This window comes from Ornithorhynchus anatinus, chromosome 11, assembly GCF_004115215.2.
Source record: "Ornithorhynchus anatinus isolate Pmale09 chromosome 11, mOrnAna1.pri.v4, whole genome shotgun sequence".
In the NCBI taxonomy this organism is placed as follows: Eukaryota; Metazoa; Chordata; class Mammalia; order Monotremata; family Ornithorhynchidae; genus Ornithorhynchus; species Ornithorhynchus anatinus.
This window is the reverse complement of record NC_041738.1, coordinates 35664792-35691948: the sequence shown is the minus strand read 5'-3', so window position 1 is coordinate 35691948 and position 27157 is coordinate 35664792. Positions and strand designations below refer to the sequence as shown.

The 27157-nt window shown below is 46.7% G+C and overlaps 1 protein-coding gene across 9 annotated transcripts in view; it reads right to left on the bottom strand.

The window, feature by feature from the left end:
* HYDIN (HYDIN axonemal central pair apparatus protein) overlaps positions 1–27157 on the bottom strand; it is a 335154-nt gene that overhangs the window by 153851 nt on the left and 154146 nt on the right. For all 9 annotated transcript variants that reach the window (XR_005660565.1, XM_029074826.1, XM_039913571.1 and 6 more), the window contains 5 exons: positions 24539–24774; positions 22491–22591; positions 18861–18996; positions 16519–16683; positions 14352–14504 (listed from right to left, as the gene is read on the bottom strand). Coding sequence is in view for 8 of the 9 variants with exons in the window: in XM_029074826.1 (XP_028930659.1) it covers positions 14352–14504; positions 16519–16683; positions 18861–18996; positions 22491–22591; positions 24539–24774 (791 nt within the window). In the remaining variant the exon portion in view is untranslated. The remainder of the gene's footprint in view (positions 1–14351; positions 14505–16518; positions 16684–18860; positions 18997–22490; positions 22592–24538; positions 24775–27157) is intronic.

The following is a 27157-nucleotide window of genomic DNA, read 5'->3' as shown; positions in this document are numbered from 1 at the left end:
TCTGGCTGCTTCAGGTGAAAGTGAAGGGTAATTTGGACCTGAAATAACCAGATCACATGCTACTGTAGACCTGGCCTCTATTCCATGAAGGTCCACACAGAGCTCATGGCTATAAAATCTAAGAGGAGAAAGAAAATCCATCCAATGATTAGGGATGGGGGATAAGACTACAAGTGGAGAAAAATGTGAAAGCTCACAGCCCAGCCTAAGGCAGCACGGCCATAAAGAGATCTGGAAGTGGTACCTAATAGCTTCGGAGCAAAGTGGGTGACCAGGAGTCCCCCTGAAGGTTCGGGGACCCACGTGGACATCCATATGTTGTCACTACACAATGCTGCTTGGGCACGCGGCATAACTTAATGATGTCGTTCAGAATGGGTGGGAGGGTATTAAATTTTTCTCCACCTCAGAAGCAGCGTGGTTTAATGGAAAGAGCATGGACGTGGGAGCCTGAGGTCCTGAGTTCTAATTTTAACTCCTCCACTTGTCAGCTCTGTGACTTTGGGCAAGTCACTTAACTTCTCTGTGCCTCAGTTACCTCATCTGTAAAAAAGGGATTAAGACTGTGAGCTCCACATGGGACAAGCTGATTACCCTGTATCTGCCCCAGCACTTAGAATAGTGCTTGGCACACAGTGCTAAACATATACCATTATTATTATTAGTAGTAGTAGTATTAACTATATGTCTGAAACCATCCCTGACCCTAATCAACTCTGCCCTTGGGGAATTGTGCTTCATTATATGCTAAAGGTTAACTCCCCTCGTCTATTACTTTTGTGTTCAGGTATAACAGAAATCCACTACTAAAAATTAAGGAGATTACTGAATTTTAGGATTTGTGAGATTCGCTCGGCTACTTCTTCATGAAGCCTATCCAGCCTAAACCACTACATCCTGCCTTACCCCTAATTTATTCTGCATTTCACTTCACCGGGTGCTTTAGTTGCTTGTTACGATCAGTGGTGATCCTACAGAATCCCTCCCATCCAGCACACAAACACCCCTCTCTTTTAACAGGTGGTCTATTTTCAACTGAAGAACGGAAGAATATTTATTTGACAGTGGACTTGGTTAAGGAAATATGTCGCGTCCTAAATGGGATCCTGCATCATGTTTTTTAATGATATTTTTAAAGCACTTACTCTGTGCCAAGCATTCTACTAAGTGCTGGGTTAAATGAAAGATAATCGGGTTGAACACAGTCCCCGTATCTCAGTGGTTTTGGAGTCTAAGTAGGAGGGAGAAAAGGCATTTTCCCGAGGCAACCAAGAGAAGAACCCCACTTTACCAGCGCTACCCCTCTTCCCCCTCCCCCTACTCTTCCCCCCACCAAACCCCCTCTTCACCCCCTCCCCCCTTCTCTCTTCCCCACCCACGCCCCATCCCAGTCCTCTTGTCCCACCGCCACCCCTCATCCCCCTCTCCTCGTCCAGGGCCCCGCCACCTCCTTCCCATCCAAACCCTCCCCTCCCCCCACCCTTCCCCCCCTCCTCCCCCTGCACCCACAGCTACTTTCAAGTGTGGCCTCTTGAACCCCCGCTCTATTACAGGCAAGCTACCTTTCATCCATGTCCTTTTCCTCTCCCGCTCTCTCCTCCTCCTCGCCCTTTCGGAAACGTGGCTCTCTCCCGAAGACACGGTCTCCGCCGCCGCTCTCTCCGGCGGAGGCCTCTCCTTCTCCCACTCCCCCAGACTCACCGGTAAGGGAGGAGGCGTCGGTTTCCTCCTCTCGCCCCGTTGCCGCTTCCGCACTATCCCTCCTCCCCCCTCCCGCTCCTTCCCCTCCTTCGAAGCCCATATCATTCGCCTCTACCACCCGCTCCAGTTACTCGTCGCCGTCATCTACCGCCCTCCCGGTCCCACCTCCGACTTCTTCAACCACCTTGACCCCTTTCTCACCTTCCTTCTCTCCTTCTCTCTGCCCGCTCCGATCCTCGGAGACTTCGACATCCATACGGACGTACCCGACGACTCCTCTGCCGCCCGCCTGCTATCCCTCCTCGACTCTGCCGACCTCCTCCTCCGCCATACCGCGCCCACTCACCGACTCGGTCGCGCCCTCGATCTCGTCATCTCCTACCGCTGCACTATCTCCTCCCTCACCGACTCTGAAATCCCTCTCTCTGACCATAACCTTCTCACCTGCCTCATCTCTCACACTCCCTCCCCCTGCAAATCTTCGCTACTGCCCCACAGAGACCTCCGCTCTCTCGATCCCATCCGTCTTTCCAATAGCATCTCTCCTCACCTCGCCGCCCCGTCCTCTCTTCCCACTCTCGACGAGCGGGTCTCCGCTCTCAACTCCACCCTCTCTACTCATCTCGACTCTCTCGCCCCCCTTTCCCTCCGCCGCTCTCGCTCCACTAACCCACAGCCCCGGATCACCTCCTCCGTCCGCCTCCTACGCTCCTATGCTCGAGCTGCTGAGCGCTGCTGGCGAAAGTCCAACACCAAGCCGACCTCACACACTTCAAATTTATCCTTTCCTGCCTTAACTCCGCCCTCTCCTCCGCCAGGCAAAGCTTCTTCTCCTCCCTCATCGACACCCATGCCCGTCACCCCCGCCGATTGTTCCGGACCTTTAACTCTCTCCTTAGGCCCCCTGTTCCTCCCCCTCCCCCATCTCTCACCCCTAATGATCTGGCCACCTATTTCCTCACGAAAATCAACACGATCAGGTCTGAGCTCCCCAAAGTCACCCCTCCGCCTCTCCCCTCCCCCCCACCGACCCCCTCCCCTACTTTCCCATCCTTCCCTGCAGTATCCTCAGAGGAGATCTCCTCCCTCCTCGCAAGTGCCACCCCCTCCACCTGCGCCTCGGACCCCATTCCCTCTCACCTTCTTAAAACCATCGCCCCTGCCCTCCTCCCTTCCTTAACTTCTATTTTTAACCACTCAATCTCCAAGGGCTCCTTCCCCTCTGCCTTCAAACACGCCCACGTCTCCCCCATCCTAAAAAAACCCGCTCTTGACCCCACTTCCCCCTCCAGTTATCGTCCTATCTCCCTACTACCCTTCCTTTCCAAAATCCTAGAACGGGTCGTCTACAATCGATGCCTAGAATTCCTTAACTCCCATTCTCTCCTAGACCCCCTCCGATCTGGCTTCCGTCCCCTCCGCTCTACCGAGACTGCTCTCTCTAAGGTCACCCGTGACCTCCTTCTTGCCAAATCCAATGGCTCCTACTCCATTCTGATCCTCCTTGACCTCTCTGCTGCCTTTGACACTGTCGACCATCCCCTCCTCCTCCATACCTTATCTCACCTTGGCTTCACGGACTCTGTCCTCTCCCGGTTCTCCTCTTACCTCTCTGGCCGATCATTCTCGGTCTCCTACGCTGGAGCCTCCTCCCCCTCCCATCCTTTAACTGTTGGAGTTCCTCAAGGGTCAGTTCTTGGCCCTCTTCTGTTCTCCATTTACACTCACTCCCTCGGTGAACTCATCCGCTCTCACGGCTTTGACTACCATCTCTACGCAGACGACACGCAGATCTACATCTCCGCCCCTGTCCTCTCCCCCTCCCTTCAGGCTCGCATCTCCTCCCGCCTCCGGGACGTCTCCACCTGGATGTCGGCCCGCCACCTAAAACTCAACATGAGCGAGACTGAGCTCCTCATCTTCCCTCCCAAACCCGGTCCTCTCCCAGACTTCTCTATCACCGTGGATGGCACGACCATCCTTCCCGTCCCGTAGGCCCGCAATCTCGGTGTCATCCTTGACTCGTCCCTCTCGTTCACCCCACACATCCTATCCGTTACCGAGACCTGCCGGTTTCACCTCTACAATATCGCCAAGATCCGCCCTTTCCTCTCCACCCGAATGGCTACCTTACTATTACGGGCTCTCGTTATATCCCGGCTAGACTACTGTGTCAGCCTTCTCTCTGACCTCCCTTCCTCCTCTCTCGCCCCGCTCCGGTCTATTCTTCACTCCGCTGCCCGGCTCATCTTCCCGCAGAAACGATCTGGGCATGTCACTCCCCTTCTTAAACAACTCCAGTGGTTGCCTATCGACCTCCGCTCCAAACAGAAACTCCTCACTCTAGGCTTCGAGGCTCTCCATCACCTTGCCCCTTCCTACCTCTCCTCCCTTCTCTCTTTCCACCGCCCACCCCGCACGCTCCGCTCCTCTGCCGCCCGCCTCCTCGCCGTCCCTCGGTCTCGCCTATCCCGCCGTCGACCCCTGGGTCACGTCCTCCCGCGGTCCTGGAACGCCCTCCCTCCTCACCTCCGCCAAACCGATTCTCTTTCCCTCTTCAAAACCTTACTTAAAAATCACCTCCTCCAAGAGGCGTTCCCAGACTGAGCTCCTCGTCCCCCTCTACTCCCTCTGCCATCCCCCCTTTACCTCTCCGCAGCTAAAGCCTCATTTTCCCCTTTTCCCTCTGCTCCTCCACCTCTCCCTTCCCATCCCCACAGCACCGTACTCGTCCGCTCGACTGTATATATTTTTGTTACCCTATTTATTTTGTTAATGAATTGTACATCGCCTCGATTCTATTCAGTTGCCATTGTTTTTACGAGATGTTCTTCCCCTTGACGCTGTTTAGTGCCATTGTTCTTGTCTGTCCGTCTCCCCCGATTAGACTGTAAGCCCGTCAGACGGCAGGGACCGTCTCTATCTGTTGCCGACTTGTTCATCCCAAGCGCTTAGTACAGTGCTCTGCACATAGTAAGCGCTCAATAAATACTATTGAATGAATGAATGAATGAATCTCCTTGAGGTGAGGGGGAGGCCAAGGGGTAGGCCCCACTCTACAAGCATTGCTAGTTCAGAGGGCTTAGTTAAGGAAGAGGGAAGAATGACAACAGACTAGGTTCGCATATGAAGAAGCTATTAAAAATACTTCCGAGTTGATGAATGATAAAGGTTTTCCCTCTCCCAACCGAAACAAGAATTAAAACCTGACCTACTCCCAGAGCCAGCTCTGCAGGGTGGGGAGATGACCCTGAAGGGGGAACTAATTGAAAGGAAAACTATACATATTCTTGCAGTGCCCACTGCCTGGGAACTACATTTCCCAGAGGCCAAAGGCTCATATTTCCCAGAATCTTCTGGGAATTAGATTCAATTGGCAAGCCAGGCAGAGCTCTTAATTCAATTGAAGTAGCACGGCCTAATGAAAAGAGCATGGGCTTGGGAGTGAGAGGACCCCTTTTGCTTGCTGTGTGACCTTGGACAAGTCACTTAACTTCTCTATACCCCAGTTCTCCTATTTTCCCTCCTGCTCAGAATGGGAGCCCCATGCGGATTATGTCCAAACTAAGAGACTTGAATCTACAACAGCGCTTAGAACAGTTTTGAAAACACAGTAAGGTCTCAACAAACACCATAAAAAAAAGAGAAGAAAGGTTTACGCAGCGGTTAAGGGGAGCCCCCATCCAGGGAGCGGGGTGGGAAGGGGTTACTGGCCGCTGGGGGGAAATGTCTCGGGTAGAAGAACCGACGACGGTGAAAATCAAATTACTTCATTTGGGGCAGGAGACGACATAGGCAGTTCTCTGTTCTGCTGGTGCTACTGCTGATGATTCCCCCACCACAGTCTGGCCACATCTTGGGTGGCTCCCTAGCCAAAGCAGCAGGAATCAGGCTTCCGCAGGGGACTGAGCGGTAAGCAGAATGCCTGAAGAAACTGGTCGTCTTGCGGGGAGAGGGCCCGGCCCCATGTTTTGGGTCCCTCTCTGCACAGAGCCCAATCCAACTGCCCTTCTTGGCCCCACTCCCCACTAGCCCTAGCTACACATTCATTAAATATGAGAAAGATTCTGGGTAGGGATTGTCTCTATCTGCTGCCGAATTGTACTTTCCAAGCACCTAGTACAGTGCTCTGCACCCAGTAAGCGCTCAATAAATACGATTGAATGAATTTGGGCCCATCTTAGGGCACTCCCAGGATGTGAACAGAAGAGATTCCCTCAATATTAGACAAAACACACGAGAATCAGCCTGGCCTAGTGGAAAGAGCACGAGTCTGAGAGACAGAGGATCTGGTTTCTCATCCCAGTTCCACCGCCTGCCTGCTGTGTGTGACTTTGGGTGAACTGCTTCACTTCTCTGTGCCTCAGTTATCTCATCTGTAAAATGGGGATTAAATCACCCTCCCTCCGATTTAGATTGTGAGTCCTATGTGGGACAGGGACTGTGTTCAACCTGATTATCTTATATCTGCCCCAGTGTCTAGAAGAGTGCTTGACAGTGGGTAAGTACTTAACAAATATCACAGAAAAAAAAGCACATGAGGTCTCCTCTTCTAATATGAAGCCTTCAACTCTTTATTCACGGTGCTTGTGGATGGATTTGCGTACCTACTTGAGTTTTAACAAAGATTCTTCATACCAGAATCTCTCATAAGAGATGTCTGCTTCTTTGGTGAAACAGTGGAGGAGGACGCTGGCACGCACGATGTGGGAGAACTTTTATTTCCCTATGCCAAGGTCGGGGAGAAAGAGATCATAACCCACCAAGAGAAAGCTTTAATGCTGGAATCACGGGCCAGGGCAAAGCTTACTAAGTAGAAAGAACAATTTTCTAAGACCAATTAACTGGCAGGGCAGGCCGAATGAAGATGGAGAGATTCACGAAGGATGAAAAAGAACCGAGACACTTTCATTTTAAAATTCGGAACGACTCTCCATAGTCACCGGGGAGCCAAATCACCGGCCTCTCCCTTTGGCTGTTGTTTCTACACAAGCTAATCTTATTCAATCAGTGGAGCTGCCAGGCTGAGCCCAGTGAGGTTGCTGACCCATCACTGTTCCCAAAACTTCAATCGATCGCTGGCTCTCTGCGAGGGTGGACTGTAATCAATGCATCCAGCTTAGGCTATGCTGTGCCTCGTGCTGTTCTGGTCAAAGGAAAAGCCGTGTGAGGAGGGAGGAAGTTCAGGGCCATCCATCCCGCACAGCTGCAACTGCCGGAAGAGACTGTGGTTCTGTAGCCACGAGCATCTGACGGCATTGGGTCCATTTGAGACTTTTTCCGGAAAAGCTCACTTTGTGTTGGTAAGCACGTCGATTTTTAGATAATAAATGAGAAGGCCGCCCTCTACAATCTCAGGAATTTTTATTCCCTAGATAACTCTCAAGGCCTTGTTATGAATTTTAATGAGGTAAAGAAGATAACGAAATAACTCTCCCTTGTTTCAGACAGAGTATGCATTTCCTAGCCCGCTCGCTCAATCGATGGTATTTATTAAGCACTTGGGGAAAATACAATACAATGGAGATGGCAGACACGTTTTCGGCCCGCAAGGAGCTTAGGCTCTAAAGGGCTCATCGTCACTATTGCCCTATTACTGCTCACATTCACTTAGGTTAGACACCATACGAAGCAAGTTAAATAGACACGGTTCCTCCCTTTTAGGGCAAAAAGATGAGCCACTTCCTATCCAACTAACCTTTCAACAAGGAACAGATGATGAGCGCACAAGCCAGAAAGCTCAGTATTTACCTTACGTTAGGGATGAGCACTTAGGGTTTTGTATGAGAGTCTGAGTCATGCAAAAAAGGTAATGTACCTAAAGAGGGATACTATATCCGGAGCTTGGAGACAGCTCACTGTTTTAGGACCAGGTCCCTCCTTTAAGGTCCGTGGTAAAGTGAACGCCTCAAGAGGCGGTTCGTCTATCATTTGGCTAGAAGGCAGAATCCACATCTACACAGAGTGTGTTATCTGAATCACGCTTTCTGTCAACTAACCATCAGAGATAAACTCCTTTTCCATCACAGATTTTTCTAGCCCCCCAGGATGGCAGAATTAGGCCTTCGGAACACTGAGCGGTTTAGTATAAATTCTATAGTGCAAAGTATGACGTGTACTGACTGTAAGCTCGTTGTGGCCAGGGAATGTGTTTACCAACTCTATTGTACTGTACTCTTCCAAGTGCTTAGAACAGTGCTTTGCACGCAGGAAGCAATCAATAAATGCCACTGGTGACGGCATATAGTGGAATTCGACCGTCTGTTACAGGGGATTCACCCTCCTGCTTTTAGGTTGGTGTATAAAAATGGAAAAGACGTAAGGGAACTCGCAATTAATTTTTGCTTTTCAGCCATCTACTTTAATATGAAGTGACTGCAGAGAAAGGGAAAGGAAGAGGTAACTGGAGAACACTTCTGTTTTAAGATATTTTCAATTTTTTAATTCGCTAAATCCTTTGGGACATGGTTCATTATTCTGGAAATCATCTTTCTCATTCCTCCTTTCTGCAACTTTGCTTCTTTACAGACAAATAACTACACTAAGATAGAATGAATGATGTGTTCTGTCTTTCTTACCACCAAGTCAATAGTCTAACTTATTTAGCCATCATCAATAAGATTAAGTCTGTATTAGGCCAATAACTAACTTCTGAGCCCTTGTAGTCAAGAGCAAGGACAAAATGGCTGAAGACAGGGTTGGCCCTTGGGATAAGGGACAGGCCCCTCACGGGGGGTACTACCAAGGGATGCCAAAAACTGACAACATCTTGAGAAATTCTTTCCCATTTTACTCCCAGAATTTTTATTTTGTGGGGAAAAAATATTTTGATTGAATATTGTTCATGGATTTCAAAGGTTTATTTGCTGCCAGATTTCAAGAAGAACACATGTGCAGGGTGTTTGGACTCACTAACTATTAGTATTATTATTACCGTATTTGTTACGTGCTAACTCTGTGCTGGCACTGCTCTGAGCTCTAGTAGAAGTTACTCAGGTTGGACACAGTCCCTGTCCCACATGGGACTCACAGTTTAAGGACTCCACAGAACCCCATATCAGAGTTTAAAGCAGTCCCAATTTTGCCTAAAACTGCCCCTGCCTAAACAAAACTATCAAATTGCTTTTGATCAATTCCAAATGTTTGGCTAGGGCAGAAGTGGAGCAGGTTTTTGAAACTGGTTTTATTTCCTGTCAATCCAATTTAGAAAAAAATCTAAAGGCAATCATAGTATTAGCTTCCTTTGAGGCTAAACTCAAATCCCTTCTTCTCTACCTCTGGACAAAATACAATTCTATTTTTTCTCCCATCTCACTATACGTTTTTCCCCTTCATTTTATGCCATTCTTCGGTACTTGACAAATCTACATTTTAAATTCCAATAACCTTTCCACTGCTTTAAGTTCCTAAAAACTCTTAACAAAATTCTAACAGAGAGTCAAACATAGGGCATAAAATCAACCGTACTGTTTGAAGGCAGTAGCAATTTGGATCCCTATCTCTACCTTCACAATTCCTTGGATTATAGTAGGGTAGGGGTGGGAGAGAGGGGAAGGAAGGTTAGGTGCAAACATTTTCTAACATAACTTGAAAATAGAAATTTGAGGCATCAGTTCAGAGATATAAAAACACAAGGACTTGATTAACCTTTTCCTGCAATCAAGTTACCTCCATTTCACTTAACATAGGAATGGAGCTGGTTGGCATTGGACGGGAATATTTGGGAAGCCAAAGAGAAGATTTCATTTTAAACAGCCCTCAAAAATCTAAGGCAATAAACTTGACTCAAAAGCCAAATTCAGAATGGCCGCTCTTCTGATCTAACGAAGATTCAAATGTTGTAACTTGAAACTACTATCTGCTAGAGAATGTGTGATTCTCTGACAACTTTCCCAAGAAATAACTGGTGGTCTCTAGCAGCTTGAAATTCCATGAATAAAAAAAGAATGACTATTCCCATGCTAGTAATGCTCTTGAAAAGACTTTAGGTGCCTCTACGTCGATTGGTGAAATAGGGAATCAGTAGCTATAGAAAAAGTAGAATAGCTTCTATAGAATCATCATCAACACCAGGGGTGATTATTAAGCACTTACTGTGTGCTGAACATACTATACATAATTCTCATACCATACAACAGCGTTGGAAGACAAGTTCCCTGCCCACAACAAGCTTACAAACTAGAGGGGATAAAACGTAGACCTAAAGAATCCACACCAATCCCACGGGACCCCCTGGTCAAAATAACGTAAGTAGATCCTTACCAACACAGCCTCCAGCTCAAGGACAGAGCCGGTGTGAGTTTCTTTATGGTAAACTCCTGTTAGAGGAGGAGGGCAATGGATTGTCAGTCGGCTTTGTCAATCAATCAACTGAATTTACTGAGCAACAGAGTTTTGTTAAGCAACAGAGTTAGAAGATATAAGCCCTACCCTGAAGGATTTTACAATCTAGAAGGGAGACAAGTAATGAAATAAATTAGAGATAGGAGGTAGATGGGAAAGTGATTCATTCACTCATGTTAGTGTTTAAGTATTAGGGTATGGAAAATACATACCTAAGTGCTATGAATGATTGTGAATATACATGGGCTTGTCACAAGAGTGCTGAAGTCACAGTTGGTGGGGACTACAGCTTGTGGGGGAGGAAAAATTACTCAAGGAAGGCCACCAAGAGTACGTAGATGGATTTTAGAAAGGCTTTGAAGACGCGGAGAGCCGTGATTGGAAGATTTGAAGGGGAAGGGAGTGTCAAGCAGAGGGAAGTGTATGAACAGGATGTCAGAGGAGGAAGAAGTGAGAAAGAAGCACAGTAAGTTAGCTTGAGAGGAATGAAGAGTGGGGCTGGGGAGTAGTGGGAGAAGAAAGTAGATAAGTATGAGGCAGAGCTCAAGCACTTAGGATAATGCTCTTCACCCAGAAAATTCTCAGTACATGCCATTGATAGGTTGATTGGGTGCCTTAGAGTCATTATAAGTCTCTTCATCATCATTAACAGCGTTTACTGCCTGCTCTGGGCAAAACAATGTAATAGGGGCTTAGGAACATCTACCCGCAGAAAAAGCCACGATCCCTGTCTTCCACGAGTTGACAGTCTAATAGGAGAAATAAATGAACACAGATTGCCAAACATACAAGAGGTAAAAGAGCTTGAGAAGAGATACAGGTGATAAAAACAAAAATGGGTAAACAAACAACCAGATATAAGCGTGAGGCTGGTGGAATGACAGGACCAGGAAGGTGAGGTTAACCAGGGAGTCCCATTTGGATGGTGCGGCTTTTGAGGAGGGCTTTGAAGCCGGAGAGTTGTGAGATATTTTGGTGGCTATACCGTCTGACAGTCTCTTTCCAGCCTCCATTTGCATAATCATGTTTATTTCAGCTTCTTCCTGGAACCTTACATTGCCATTTTGGATCCTAGAGTCTACTGCCTAATCTGCCCTCTTCAGGGTTTAAAAGAGGCAGCCAGGCTTTAAATGAGCTCACAGATAAGTAGGGAGAAGTCAAGTTATCTTCTCCTTACAAAGAGGTCGAGTTATCTTCTCCTTACAACTCTCAGGATCAGCCATTAGAATCTCCAAGGTGAGATACCCTGGTATTGGGGCAGGAAGAGAAAGAGGAAAAAAAACACGCTCAAAAGATCAGAGCTCAGAGATGCAGTTTTACAATAGATGTTTAAAACATTATTTATAGAATGCTTCTCTTGGAGAAGCTGATCTCATTTATCCTCAAAACATCCCTGCAAGTAGGTCTTTTAACTCCCCATTTCCTGAATCCCTTAACTGCTAACAGACACATTTTTCTCCCGGAGATAGAATCCAATTTAACACCTCTCCACAGTTCCTGCCACGTCTGTGCTGAATGTCAGGGGCTGAGGTGACAGGCTAACCAAAGTTGCTTCCAAGCAGGACTGTCATTCCCAGAAGACAGCTCAGGAGAAAGGAAGACCCTTCCTGACAGGGGCTGAGGTAAAAGAATGGGACCAAATAAATGTCGGCAACAGCATCTGCAATGGCAATCTCAGTAGACTGTTCAAGGTTTACTTAATTTCTAAGGGCTAAGAAGGGAATCAATTAAATTTTCCCCCACAGTTTTGATAATTACTATGAAAATAAGCTTGGTGACCAAAGTCAAGTATGGAACACTACTATATGTCAAGTTGAAGCCTAGTAACTGGCACTTCCATTTATCACCCCTGTATTAAGTGGGTAATTTATGATGCCCAGTCAATTTTTGGACGGCCCCATCTAATTTTTATAATCTTTAACGCAGGGGCGAGTCTACAGGAAAGCCAAACAAAATCCTAGTCGATGATTCATTTCGAGGCTGAAACGAAATCATTTGAGAAGCCCCTCGTTTTCAACCTTCTTCTAGAACGGACCAAAACGGTCTCAGGTCACCAGGACAATGCACTCACTCATTAAACTCACGCAGGGAGTGGGCAAAGATCTAGTCTACCGGAGATCGGTCGTTGTCGTACTCGGAGTTGAAAGACGCTCCCGGTACCCTCCGGTTTTTCTACAGCTGGAATCACAGATGACACAGATCTAAAAAAGCACTAAAAAAATCTCAGGGCAAAAACTTGGGTGGCATTTCTAATTGAAAAGACTGCCACTTAGACTTATTGCTTTGTGATGAGTTAACACGTATTGATTAATAGGGCATCTTGCTCCCATTTTTTCAGATCTCTCTGACTGCTACAGCGGGTGGGTTGTACAAGAAAAATGATCTACTTGTTTGAGAACTACGTGACGATGCCAAACCCCAACCATGGCACTGCCTAAAGGCCTGCTATTTAGCGGTCACGGAACAGAAGCCATGTTTTTCTGTACAGCTTGCAGGAAAAGCTCAACCTGGCAAGCAGCATAGTCCACTGAAAGGAGCACGGGCTTGGGAGTCAGAAGACCCGAGTTCTAATCCCGGCTCCACCACTCATCTTCTGTGTGACCTTAAGAAAGTTGTTGAACTTCTCTGCGCCTCAGTTACGTCTTCTGTAAAATGGGTTTTAAGACTGTGAGCCCCACGTGGGACATAGTGCCAGACTGCCTGGCACAGAGTAAGTGCTTAACAAATACCAAAAAACAAAACAAAATAAAAGCCTCCTCAAACTGTCACCCGAAAAGGGGAATAAGAGTTAAAGGCCAGACAAGTAAAGATTTGATTTATAATAATAATAGTAATAATGTTGGTATTTGTTAAGGGCTTACTATGTGCAGAACACTGTTCTAAGCTCTGGGGTAGGTACAGGGTAATCAGGTTGTCCCACGTGAAGCTCACAGTCTTCATCCCCATTTTACAGATGAGGGAACTGAGGCCCAGAGAAGCAAAGTGACTTGCCCACAGTCCCACAGCTGACAAGTAGCAGAGCCGGCATTCGAACCTATGACCTCTGGCTCCCAAGCCCGGGCTCTTTCCACTGAGCCACGCTATTTATGTGACTGTTGGCTTCTTTAGTGTGCTGCAGAGTTTCCCACAGCCTTGTGCACTTCTCTGGGACTAAAAGGGCTCCTATTCTTGCCAAGAAGGAAGAAATGTCACATGTCTTATCACATCAGAAGTTAATACATATAATGGCCTTTCATTGGGGCCAGAGGGATTTCAGCAAAATCCTACAAAAGAACTTCCTAACTCAAAGGGTGTACAACATGAAATATAACATCAGTGAGAACTGTGGAATCTCCTTACCTGGAGGCCTTTAAATATAGCAACACCATCTAGAGAACTGTGGAAGTTTGCGTATGTGCGTGTAGGAGGCAAGGAAAAGGACTACATGATCTCGGAGGCCTCTTCCAGACCTGGCATTCCACAGTGCATGCTTACCTTAAAAATAACTGTTAGACATAGTCAGTTGGGTAAACAGCCAGTTCTCTTATAATGTGGTGGAATATTCTTGAAGAACTTCTTTAAGAATCAGGTTAATTATTGATTCAGTGGGAATTAAAGAGATAGGAGTCAATATTTGGAGACCACCATCTTTCATGACAAAATTCCTATATTACTGATATGTCCATCCCTGAGAGAATGCTTTACCCTTTGGTTACTCATTGTCGTTTTACCCTAGAAGATACCGTAAGGTTGTAATATCACAAAGAACGGGCACAGTACTGGAAAGCTGAGGGAGAGGCTTTAGGCCTTGAGCGACGCTATGCTCCCTCCCATGCCCAGCCATTTCTCACTATCAATCAATCAATCGTACTTACTGAGGGCTTAATCTGTGCAGAGCACTGTAGTGCGTGCTTGGGAGAGTACAATATCACAATATAACAGACATATTCCTTGCCCAAAGAGCTTCACTACCCCGAGTCTACTTGCCCCAACTTGCCCCAACTTGCCGATTGTTCTATATACCCCAAACCGACTTGTGATGAAGGAAGGATGTTCCCTAATTCTTCCAATATAGCGTCTCCAAATTGTATTATCCGTTACATGCACTATGGCGGAACTGATTGTATCGGATCTTTTAAAGAAAGGTCACGATGAAGAGCAAATGCTGAACGACAAATACGATTCAATGGAGTTTGCACCGTGAAAATTTCATTTGCCTCGAGTGATTCCTTCCCAGAGACATTCTGCAAAAAATTAGGTCACTGCCTATTGCAGAGCCCTCCCAAGCTGGGTTTTCATCGCATGACAGTCCCACAATGCACACTCACCATCTGCGCCCGAAAATGAGCGGGGATGAAGGACTGATTTGATAGCTGGAGGGTCCTGGAAACATCCTTTAACACAAAGATACTGCCAAAATTGATTTGGGCCGGGTGCACGTAGACCACTGGACCTTCTCCGGTGCTCTTCAAATGAACTGCCTGCTCCACGAGAGAAAACGAACACACACACACACATAGAGGAATAATTGAAAATGTCGCCCTCGTAACTTTAGCCAACACTTGCCTGGTTCACAAAGTCATGCCTCCAACCTTCTGGTAGAAAGCAGAAAAATAGGGAATTCCTCAAGACCCATTCGCTCCCTATAGATACAGTTAGAGGGGAAGGAAAGGTTGGTGGAAATTCATTCATCCAATCATATTTATTGAGTGCGTAATGTGTGCAGAGCGCTGTACTAAGCGCTTGGGAGAGGACAGTACAATAAATGGACATATTCCCTGCCCACAATGAGCTTCGAATCTATAGGCGGGGAGTTGCAATCCTACTTGCAGAGGATACGGAAGAGGTTGCTGAATTCTCAAATCCCTATATAGAGGCAGGGGAAGGCGAATGACAGATCTCTGTCCTCTCCCTCCCTGGAAAAGGTATTAAGATCTTCCAAAAAGATAATCTCGGACCTCATCTCATAGAACCCCTCTTTCAAGTGCCTGACCACAAAGCGGATAGGACTGAGGAAAATTTCCTAACAAGTCAGGGCCCTTTCTGAAAACACCAGAGATGCTTTTTCCCCTAGCGTTTTTCTTTAATGGTGTTTGTTAAGCACTTACTACGTGCCGGGTACTGTTCCAAGCGCTAGGATAGATACCAGCTAATCTGATCAGACACAGTCCATGTCCCACATGGGATTCACAGTCTTAATGCAGTTCTAGACACATAGCAAGCACTTAACAGATGCCGCATTGATTATAATAATAATAATAATAATAATGATCAAAGTCTTCTTCTTCCCCTAGACTCTCCCATCACTGCAGACAGCACGACTATCCTCCCCGTCTCACAAGCCCGAAGCCTCAGCGTCATCCTTTACTCATCCCTCTCAATCAACACACATATTCGATCGGGCACCAAATCCTGTCTGTTCTACCTTGGCAACATCACTAAACTCCACCCTTTCCTCTCCATCCAAACAGCGACCACATTGATCCAAGCACTTCTCCCACCCCGCCTTGGTTATTCCATCTGTCGCCTTGCTGCCCTCCCTGCCTCCCGTTCTCTCCCCACCCCAGTCCAACTCTGTTGGTGGGATCGTTATTCTAAGAGAACATTCAGTTCATGTTTCCCCAGTCCTCGAGAACCTCCATCCACCCATTCCCAACCAGCTCCGCATCCAACAGAAACTCCTTACTATTGGCTTCAAAGCACTCAACCACATGGCCCCGCTACCTCACCTCGCTGATTTCCTTCTACAGCCCAGCACGCTCACTTGGCTCCTCTAATGCCAACCAACTCACCGTACCTGGATTTCATCTATCTTGCCACTGACCCCTCACCTTCGTTCTGCCTATGGCCCCGAACTCCCTCCCCCTTTATATCTGTCGGGCCATCATTCTCCCCACCTTCAAAATCACATCTCCTGCAAGAGGCCTTCTCGAAGCTCTCGATTCCCCTAATCCTTCTCCCTCCTGCATTGGATTCGTACCCTTTATTCACCCCACCCGCAACCCCAAAGCACTTAATACACATCCGTAATTGATGCATTTATATTAATGCTTGCCTCCCACTCTAGACTTTAAGTTCCTTGTGGGCAGGGAACTTGTCTACCAGCTCTGTTGTACTGTACTCTCCCAAACACTTACAACAGTGCTCTGCAGACAGCGCTCAATCACTACCACTGATTGATCCAAAATGCGAAGTGAAAATGTGTGCTATGAGACCTGACCATCCTAATTTAGGACAAGTGCTCAGATTTGGGTAATGGTGGTTTGTATGGCATTTATGGGATTTTGTTTTAAAATGGAAAACTGTGGAATAAAAAGTCACTGGAGCATGACGCCGAGAACGGTTCCCTAAGTAAAAATGATACTTGACAGTAATTAATCAATGGTATTTATTGAGCGCTTACTGTGTGCAGAGCACTGAACCAAGTACTAAGACCTTGAAATCTGCTCTATTAGCTAATCAAAAAATTCCGTATTGGTTTTAAACAGCTCTTACCAGTGGGGGTTCCTTGCTCCCATATGTGGCGATGTAAGCAGTGGTGAGGAATTCTCCAGGAATCTGGGTTTCCAGAGTCACAGGTATATCCACAGTGGAATGGGGGCCGATCACGCCACAAGGAGAAGGGCTCGAAAAGAGCACCGTGGGCATTTTGTTGCACTCCTAAATAGAGAGAAATGGTCCAGAATGATTTTTTTTTCAAATTTTTAAAACACGTTAAGGAATATTTTTGAAACGAGAGCAGTACCAAGTCTTGGAGCATCTATTTTCCAAATTAGTTTTGCATTCTGACCCAAAATCCTAAAAAACGACTACTGGCCACCCACTTTAATATATTTGGTGTCGTTTGAAAACCTTTAAAACATATTATCTATTTCACTGCCTGTGTGATTGGTAAAAATGCTAAACCACTCTTTCCCTCAGGCTATAATAATAAATGTGGCGTTTTGCTAAGCGCTTACTATGTGCCAACCACTGTACGTCGTGCTAGGGTAGACAGAAGCTAAGCAGATGAGACGCAGCCCTTACCCACACGCGGCTCACGGGCTCAGGTGGAGGGAAAGCAGGCTTTTTATCCTCATTTTACAGATAAGGAAACCGAGGTACAGAGAAGTTAAGTGACTTGCCCAAAGTCAGGCACCAGTCAAGTGGCGAAGGTGGGATTAGAACCCAGGTCCCCCGACTCCCGGGCCGCTACTCTTTCTACTAGGCAGCACAGCTTTTGTTCCACTATTCCGCCTTAGGGTAAGAACCCTGTGGCTGGCTGAACACTCATTTAGCCAAAATATTGATGAGACTATCAGGTAGGGCAGAATCAAAGATTTTTCTAAAGTTAAGGTAGAGTATATCTGTGATTTTCCCTTGATCCACCAGACTTGCCAAATCAGAGGAGGACAGTAAATGTATTTGACGGGACTGAGTTTTATAAAGTCCTGCTGGCTGTTATCCAGTATCCTGTTCATTAAAGATGTTTTCTCAATAAATATCAGTTCTGACTCCTTGCTCATAAATAACAGATGATGGGTAGTTCCTTCTTCCACCCCTCCATTCTATTTGTCTTTGTTTTTCATCGGAAATCTATCACCAGTGTACACCTGGACCCTGTCTGGAGTGTGAGATCTGTAGAAACAGATATCTTCTGTTTCTGCCGGGGAAGCAGCGTGGCTCAGTGGGAAGAGCCTGGGCTTCGGAGTCAGAGGTCACGGGTTCGACTCCCGGCTCTGCCGCTTGTCAGCCGTGTGACCGTGGGCGAGTCACTTCACTTCTCTGTGCCTCAGTTATCTCATCTGTCAAATGGGGATTAACTGTGAGCCTCACGTGGGACGACCCGATGACCCTGTATCTCCCCCAGCGCTCAGAACAGTGCTCTGCACATAGGAAGCGCTGAACAAATACCAACATCATTATATCTGAGTATTTTAAATTCCCATTACATAGTAAGCGCTTAACAAATACCAACATAGTAAGGTATGTCTAACCAATTAATCTTTCATCTACCCTGGTGTTCAGTACAGTGCTTGTCATATAATAAGCACTTAACAAATACCACAGTTATCACTATTATCAGCTCCCGTCCTTACTTCCTATATTACGTGGCTCAGTGGAAAGAGCCTGGGCTTCGGAGTCAGAGGTCATGGGTTCGACTCCCGGCTCCGCCGCGGGTCAGTTCTGTGACCGTGGGCAAGTCACTTCACTTCTCTGTGCCTCAGTTACCTCATCTGTAAAATGGGGATCAAGACTGTGAGCCTCACGTGGGACAACCTGATGACCCTGTTTCCACCCCAGCGCTTAGAACAGTGCCCTGCACCTAGTAAGCGCTTAACAAATACCAACATCATTATGACGCGCATTCATTGCTAAGCAATTATTTGCAGGTGGACCTTTTCTGCCTGCATTTAATTGGGGAGCAGCTCCTTCGTTATTCATTCATTAATTATATTTATTGAGCACCTACTGTCATTATTCATTCATTAATCATATTTATTGAGCACCTACTGTGTGCAGAGCACTGTACTGAGCGCTCGGAATGTACAATTCGGCAACAGAGAGAAACAATCCCTGCCCAACAACGGGCTCACAGTCTAAAAGAGCTTCATTAAGAGCAACAGCAGCTGCAGATAATTCTCATCACCTGGAGGCCCAGCTGAGTTGAAAATGAAAAATTACCCAAAAAACTGCAACTGGGCCATGCAACTCCGAGAACTGAGGATGAGAATGACCGTGCATCACACGTCCGGTGTCCGCTGTAGTTCAGAAGAGTTTTTCTTTCCTCTCATCGATCGGGTCCTTTCGGACGGAAGGAAAGGACCAGCCCGTAACGAAGGGTACAGATAACTAACCTGTGGAAGTACCCCATAGCATCCCGGGAGCTCATCGTCGTTGACAAGCCGCACCATCTTCTCATAAGGGTACTTCAGGAAACAGCGGCCGAACCTGATATCCGGGTTGGCTACGTGGAGCACGGGTACAATACACCTAGTCCCGAGAGAGCATCAAGAAAGCATAGAGATCGTCTTTTCTCTAGGATTACGCAGAGACCACATACAACAGATTTATCCTTGTCGGACGGTAGCTTTTCACTGCTAACTTCATTTGTCATTTTCAATCCCTCCACCCCAACACACTTTGATTAAGATGTGCAAGAAAAAGGCAGTAAATCCGTCTAAATAGCAGTTCTCTGTCTGGGCCAGAGAGCTGGTATGTGATACCGTCGCCTTCGGGTTTCTTCCTTCCAAGACCCTTCGGGGGAGTGGACTCTGCCAAGGCGGTGGGTGGGTGGCCACCAAAAAGTGTTCGCTTCTGAACCCAGTTCTGATTCTCTGTCCTTCTCGAAAATACTTCCTTAAACTGAAGACAACTCAGCAATTCCCCCCCACCCCATCTAGATAACAGTAATTTTCACTCTGTATGCAGAGCAGCTGTTCTGCACTAGCGGATCTGGTCAGCCGCTATGAGCAAGCACGGTCTCAGAATATGAAAGCCGCTCCTTTAGCCGGGAATTGAGACTGGTCTTTCATTATGTAGTCTGGTGTGTTTTTTGCTCCCCCCCAAACCCTATCCCTTTCAGTAATCTTTTTCCATTTCGGTACTGAACTCAATCAGTGGTATTTATGGAGGGCTTATTATGTGCAGAGCACCGTACTGAGCGCTTGGGAGAGTACAATACAACAGAATTAGCACACACGTCCGCTGCCCATAAGGAGCTTACAGTCTAGAAGACTCAGACTCTAGACCGACAGGAGGTAATTTACCACAGAGTATCAATCCTGGCTCTCTGCTTTTCATTTTCTCATACACATTCAGTCTTCTCTTAAACTCAATCGTTGATTTGCACCTGTATTGACCGAAATTAATTTCGCTTATCAGCCACCTGCTATTTACTCCTAGAATGGCAAGCCCGTCGTGGGTAGGGAAGGAGCGTGTCTACCAAGTCTGTTATACCGCACCCTCCTAAACGCTTAGTACGCTGCTCTGCACACGGTAAGCGCTCAATAAATGAGTGATTGATTGATCCCGATAATGAATCTTCCAGTGCAGAGTGTGAAGGTACCGTTTCTAGAGCCGAGTGTCATTCGAGGAACTATTCAGCGGTATCGGTGAGCATCTTATGAGAGTACAGCACGCTACAAAACGCTCGGGAGAGCAGTAGTGGTCAAAACTCTGGGCGAAATTTAACCTCGCGATGCAATAACAGCTTAACTCGGAGACAATGCAGAGGGGCATGGCAACCCACATCACGGTTCTCAGCCACATTCACATGCAGAGTTTGAACTTCATTCATTTGTTCACTCGGCTGTACTGAGTGCTTACTGTGTGCGGAGCACTGTACTAAGCGCTTGGGAGAGTACAATACGGCAATAAACGGACAGATTCCCTGCCCACAACAAGCTTCCAGTCTACAGCGGGGAAGGCAGGCATGAATACGAATAAATAAAACGACAGATACGTACAGAAGTGCTGTGGGGCTGGGAGGGGGGAAGAGCAAAGGGAAGGAGGCGGAGGGAGTGGGAGATGAGGAAAGGTGGGGCTTAATCTGGGAAGGCCTCTTGGAGGAGATGGGCCTTCAGTAAGGCTTTGAATGGGGGGAGAGGAATTGTCTGTAGGATGTGAGGTGATTGAGCTTCCTCTTTTCCCTCTGCTCCCTCTCTGCCCCCCTTCACCTCCCCTCAGCTAAGCCCCCTTTCCCCCTGCTCCTCCCCCTCTCCCTTCCCCTCCCCTCAACACTGTGCTCGTCCGCTCATTTGTATATATTTTTATGACCCTATTTATTTTGTTAATGAGGTGTAAATCCCCTTGATTCTCTTTACTGGGATTAAGTTGTCTTGTTTTTGTCCGTCCGTCTCCCCCGATTAGACCGTAAGCCCGTCGATGGGCAGGGATTGTCTCTATCTGTTGCCGAACTGTCCATTCCAAGTGCTTAGTACAGTGCTCTGCACATAGCAAGCGCTCAGGAAATACTACTGAACGAAAGGTGGGTGTTTCAGGCCAGAGGCAGGATGCGGGCGAGGCGTTGGTGGTGAGATAGGCGAGATCGAAGCACAGAGAGAAGATTAGTACTAGAGGAACGAAGCGTGCGGGCTAGGTTGTGGAAGGTGAGAAGCGAGGTGAGGTAGAAGGGGGCAAGATGGTGGACTGCTTTAAAGCCAACGGCGAGGAGTTTTTGTTGGATATGGAGGTCGATGGGCAACCACTGGACTTCTCTGAGGAGGGGGGTGACACGTCCTGAACGTCTTTGTAGAAAAATGATCAGGGCAGAAGAGTGACGCGTGGGCTGGAGTGGGGAGAGGAGGCTGGGGGGTCAGCAAGGCTGATGCAGTCATCCAGGCGAGATAGGATCAGTGACTATATTACCGAGATAGCAGTTGGAACGGAGAAAGAGTGGATCTTAACTATGCCGTGACAGGATTTTGTCATGGATTTATTATATGGGTTGAATGACAGAGAGGAGTCAAGGATAACACCAAGGTCGTGAGACAAAAGAAGGACGGTGGTGCCATCGACGGTGATGAGAAAGTCAGAGGGAGGGCAGGGCTTCGTTGGGGAGATGAGGAGTTCTAGCATCGTGATTGAAGATGGACAGCGCAGCTGTCCCATGTGCTTAGGCCAGTGCTCAGCACTTAGGAGGAATATCATTTTTCCAATAAAATATGGACTGTCCACCTCTTCTAATAAGTAAAAACCTAGAAAGTCAGAGCAAATAACCACACTGTTCTTCTTAATACTTTTAACCTTTCTTAAACATCATTAATCATTAAGAGAAGCGGCGCGGCTCAGTGGAAAGAGCCCGGACTCGGGAGCCGGAGGTCATGGGTTCCAATCCCGGCTCCGACGCCTGTCAGCTGTGTGACTTGGGGCAAGTCACTTCACTTCTCTCGGCCTCAGTTCCCTGATCTGTAAAATGGGGATTAAGACTGCGAGCCCCACGTGGGACAACCTGATCACCCTGTATCCCCCCAGTGCTTAGAACAGTGCTTTGCACATAGTAAGCGCTCAACAAACGCCATTAATTATTATCATTATTAATTAATCCATCAAGCAATGGTATTTATTGAGCGACGACTGCGTGCAGAGCCCTGTACAAAGTGCTTGGGAGAGTAAACAGTTGGTAACAAATAAAAAATAAGCTTACTTGGTTAAAAAGTAAACTTATGGTCAAGAGGGATGAGCTTACAGTCTAGATGGTACTTATCGAGCGCCTACCGTGTGCAGAGCACTGAACTAAGTGCTTGGCAGAGTCCGATGCAACGGAGTCGGGAGTCACGTTCCCTGCCCACAACGAGCTTACAGTCTCTCTCTCCTGTAGGGAGCTTTTTAAAGCACTTGCCGTTTTCGACGCTCTGTCATTCGAGTATTGAATTTAGCCTGCACATCCCCAGTGCCACGTAGACAAACCGGAAACGATACAGGCGCTTCTCAGTTGCCCAGCTAATCCCGGGGTTTGGTGAAATCATCGATGTGGGTTCTCTCACCTGGCCGTGATAAGGAGGGCCAATACTTCCTCTCCGATGCCTTCCACATCCACCACCAGGGCCAGTTCATATTTCTTCACAGTGTTGGAGCACAGAGTCACCTGAAAAGCAAAAGACTGATGAAAAATCATGCATTTTTTTTTTTTACTACTCACTCTCCCTATCATTGTGAGATCGCTGTGGGCAGGGAATGTGACTGTTGTTATATGGAACTCTCCCAAGCGCTTAGTACAGTGCTCTGCACACAGTAAGCACTCAATGCAACTGAATGAATGAATGAGTTGGGTGATGAATTAGAGAGGTTTCTCTTAGCAGCGTGGCTCAGTGGCAAGAGCCCGGGCTTGGGAGTCAGAGGTCATGGGTTCGAATCCCGGCTCTGCCACCTGTCAGCTGGGTGACTGTGGGCAAGTCACTTCACTTCTCTGGGCCTCAGTTACCTCATCTGTAAAAGCCTCACATGGGACAACCTGATTACCCCGTATCTACCCCAGCGCTTAGAACGGTGCTCTGCACGTAGTAAGCGCTTAACAAATACCAACGTTATTATTATTACTTTATTAAATGTGCATTTGGAAACTTGGGTTGGGTGAGAACTTTGCTCACTAGCTTAGGATCTAAATGAGTGAACATATGAGGATAAGGTAACAGCGAAAGATGGTTTCCTCAACACTAAAAAGGGACTAACAAAACACCAGTGTTTTATTATTTGAATAGGGCCCTGGACATACAGATGGTATAGATTTAACAACATTCCAACAAAACTGAGTCTTTCAAATTTGCCTAACGCAAAAACCAGAGAAAGATGCCGGGGGAAGAATTTGCCCCCTGAGTTGAATGGCAGATCTAAGTCAAAAATGAGGAGGGAGAGATTTCAAGGAAGATCCTCATTAAAGAAGTATAAACACTGTAAGTGATTTTTCATCTAGGTTTGTGTCTACCCTTCACAAAAATTCCTAAATCTTTTGGCAGATACCCGAATCACTAAGGTGTCATCAACACAATGGATATTTCACCAGGATGGGGTATATCAATTCGTCAATCAATAAATGGTATCTACAGAGTGCTCACCATGTGCGGAGCACTGTACTGTGATTTGGGGAGAGTACAATACAACAGAATTAGCTTGTCAGATCCAAACAGATTAAAAAGGAGTCAGTTGTTTTAAGCGTGCCAGAAATACATTGGAAATTTCCACGTCCTATTCGGTTCATACGATTTGACCAGCAAATTTGCACATATTTACAATACAGTCCTGTTTATGGAAAGGGATGCCTTGTGGGTCAGATCCAAAGCCCTTAGCCGTAGAGCACAAACCGCACTGCTCCGTTAATCCACTGCAGCAAAATGGACTGATGTATGAATCTGATCTGAGGAAGAGGCCTGGTCTAGTGGCTAGGGCACCAGCCTAGGAGTCAGAAGACCCTGGGTTCTAATCCTGACTCCACCACTTGTCTGCTGTGTGACCTTGGGCAAGTCACTTCACGTCCCTGTGACTCAATGACCTCATCTGTAAAATGGGGATTAAGAGCGTGAAGACTGCGAGCCCCTGTGTTGGATGTTAAGACTGTGAGCCCGTTATTGGGCAGGGATTGTCTCTCTCTCTGTTGCCGGACTGTACACTCCAAGCGCTTAGTACAGTGCTCTGCATATAGTAAGCGCTCAATAAATACTATTGAATGAGTGAATACTGTACTCTTCCAAGCGCTTAGTACAGTGCTTTGCACAGAGTAAGCGCTCGATAAATACGATTAATATTATTAATGGTAATAATAACAATGTTTGTCTCCCCCTCTAGACCGTAAGCTCATTATGGGCAGGGAGCATGTCTGCTAATTCTATTTTATCGTACTCTCCCAAGTGTTTAGCCCAGTGCTCTGCAATACCATCTGATCGATTGATTGATGTCGCAGACGGCACGAGAGAGCTACTAATTTTTCAAGCAATACCACCGATGGATTGATGGATGTCACAGACAGCGCAAGAGCTCCCGATTTTTCTCTGCCTCAGGACGGCAAAACAATCTGAAGGCGACTCCGCCTGGACCATACCCGGATAGCAGCAAATCCTTGAGAGCGGATAGTGCCAGAACTGGGATTAATGGAAAACTCTTGTGGCTTGTTGGCTGCCGGGCTTTCGTTTTTCCACGAGGATCTTGTAATGTCCAGGATCTGACTGCGACTTGGAACACTCGGCTCCCCGAGGCCGTCTCCCGGGACACGGAGTTTGAAGGTCATAGGGACCAAGGAGGTGTTGTTGAGGGAACACGTCAGGGTACGAGGAAACCCTGCAAGATAATATCTGATGTTAGAAAGGAGTGTCTGTTAAATTCACTAGTTCAGGTAACTTAGAATGATATCACCATGTTTAGAATTGCGGAGATTCTTGATACATTTCCGAGTAAAGAGTGAAATGTGTTGATATTCTTTGCTCTTCTTCCATGGGGTTAAAAGGAAAAGAACATTTTCTTGAGAATTTTCAACCAGGCCAACGCAGAGGGTGACTCCATGCCCTGTTCTTGGCATGCCTGACTTACCTCTACCCGTTACAATTGCTGCCCCAAACGTTTTGGGAATTACTTCCCCGAAGGCTCCAACTGCAAAAATTCTCCATTAGCTGTTCGCTAGCTTGTGATAAATATCGTTACAGAGCACAATTATGAAAATCACTTTCCTACAAAAAGGCTTACAAGGCTAGCAATTACCAATGGTCACAGCTCCTTTCTGTTGCCATAATGAATGGGCCGAACACCGGCCCCCTTTACAGAGCTGGAAAACGTGAACAAGCATGGGCACCTGCTCTCCAATGTTACTTTGTCAGCCACTACCAATTTTATTTTTTTTTGAAAATCAAACATTTAATAGGAGTCTAAGATAGAAGTAGAATGCACACCACGGTCTCTTGTCTAATTGCCCCACTTTCCTCTTAGGATTTTTGCTACTACAGAACACGGATGGGGGAATTGATGTCCAGAAAATCTAGCAAGAAGGGGGGAAGACTGAAAGGGAGAGGAAAGGAAGGGAGAAGGCAGAGGAAGCCAGGCAGGCATGTGAGATTGCAGATTCTTACTTTTCTTGTATTATCCCAAAGGCAATATAGGATAGACAACCAAAGAATTGCCCCCTTCTCCTCGCTGTATCGTTGTGTTCTGACCCTTTCCTTCTAGTGTGCACCATTACCACTGCTTACCATTGTGTGGTACAGAAAAATAAACTTTGATTCCCACCTCAAAAATCGGAGTGGGGCAGTTATGTGGTGAAGGAAATTATGGAACTACATAGGTACCTCTTTCTTTGCACTGGGGTCTTCACTGATCTTCCCCTCTAAAATGCCTCTCCTCGTGACAAAGTATAATCTGGAAAATTTAATGGAATTCATACCCACGCCCATAAAAATGGCTAATGAAATACATCTAGAGGAAATTAAAATGAGCAAAAAAATCTCAGAAATCAATCAGCAGAGCATCTGCTTCTACCAGGAAAGTGGCAGCTAATTACCAGAAAAAAGTATACAGCAATTCCATTTATTTTCATAGCAGTAAATTCTGGTTATCCACAACAATCGCTCTTTTCTAATTTTCCTATCCAAAAAGTTCAGAGAGGTATCCCTCCCTCCTTGAAAAAGAGAAATAAGTTTGCCTCAGGGAAAGTGAAAAATTTTCAGTGAACTTTTTCCTTGCAGATTCTATCCGCCCAGTCAAAACAACTTATCCGTCCACCCTTTTCTATTGACGGCTTTAATCCTCTAAGAGGAATTAACTTTAAATGGATATTTAAAATTGATAGAAATCTTCGATGACAAGAGTATCACCACTAGTATTCTTTGTCCCAATAATACAGTGACATTAAACAACACTGTTAACCTCCTCTTAGGGTGCAATAATTGTAATAGTAACGATAGTGCTTAGTGTGTGTCGAACACTGTGCCGAGAACTGGGGTAGATATAATCAGATCGGACAGTATCTCTTTAGCTCCCAATGTCCACATAGATATTTAATCCCTGTTGTACACAGATGAGGAAACCGAGACACGGAGCAGTCAAGAGACCTGTCCAAGGTCACACAGGAGGCAGTGGCGGGCCGAGATCAGAACCCACGTCTCCTGACTCCCGGTCCTGCCTTCTTCCTACTAGGCCGCACTGTTATCCCATCAGTCGATCAACCCCATTTATTTATTGAGCATTTACTGTGCGCAGAGCCCTGTACTAAGCACTTGGGAGAGAATAATACAACAGAGTTCGTAGGCACGTCCCTGCTCAAAACAAGCTTACAGTCTAAAAGGGGATAGACATATTAATACAAATAAATGACGGATTTATACATGAGCATTGTGGGGCTGAGGGAAGGGTGGATAAAGGGTACAAATCCAAGAGCAGGAGTGACAGAGAAGGAAGTGGGAGGAGAGGACATGAGAGCTTAGTTGTGGATGGCCTCTTGGAGGAGAACCTGCTTTCGTGGGGTCACATGTGACGACACTAAAATCCTCCCTGCCCCACTAGCTCAAACCTCAGTATCATAGTTAATAATAATGTTGGTATCTGTTAAGCGCTTACTATGTGCCGAGCACTGTTCTAAGCGCTGGGGTAGACACAGGGCAATCAGGATGTCCCACGTGGGGCTCACAGTCTTCATCCCCATTTTACAGATGAGGGAAGTGAGGCACAGAGAAGT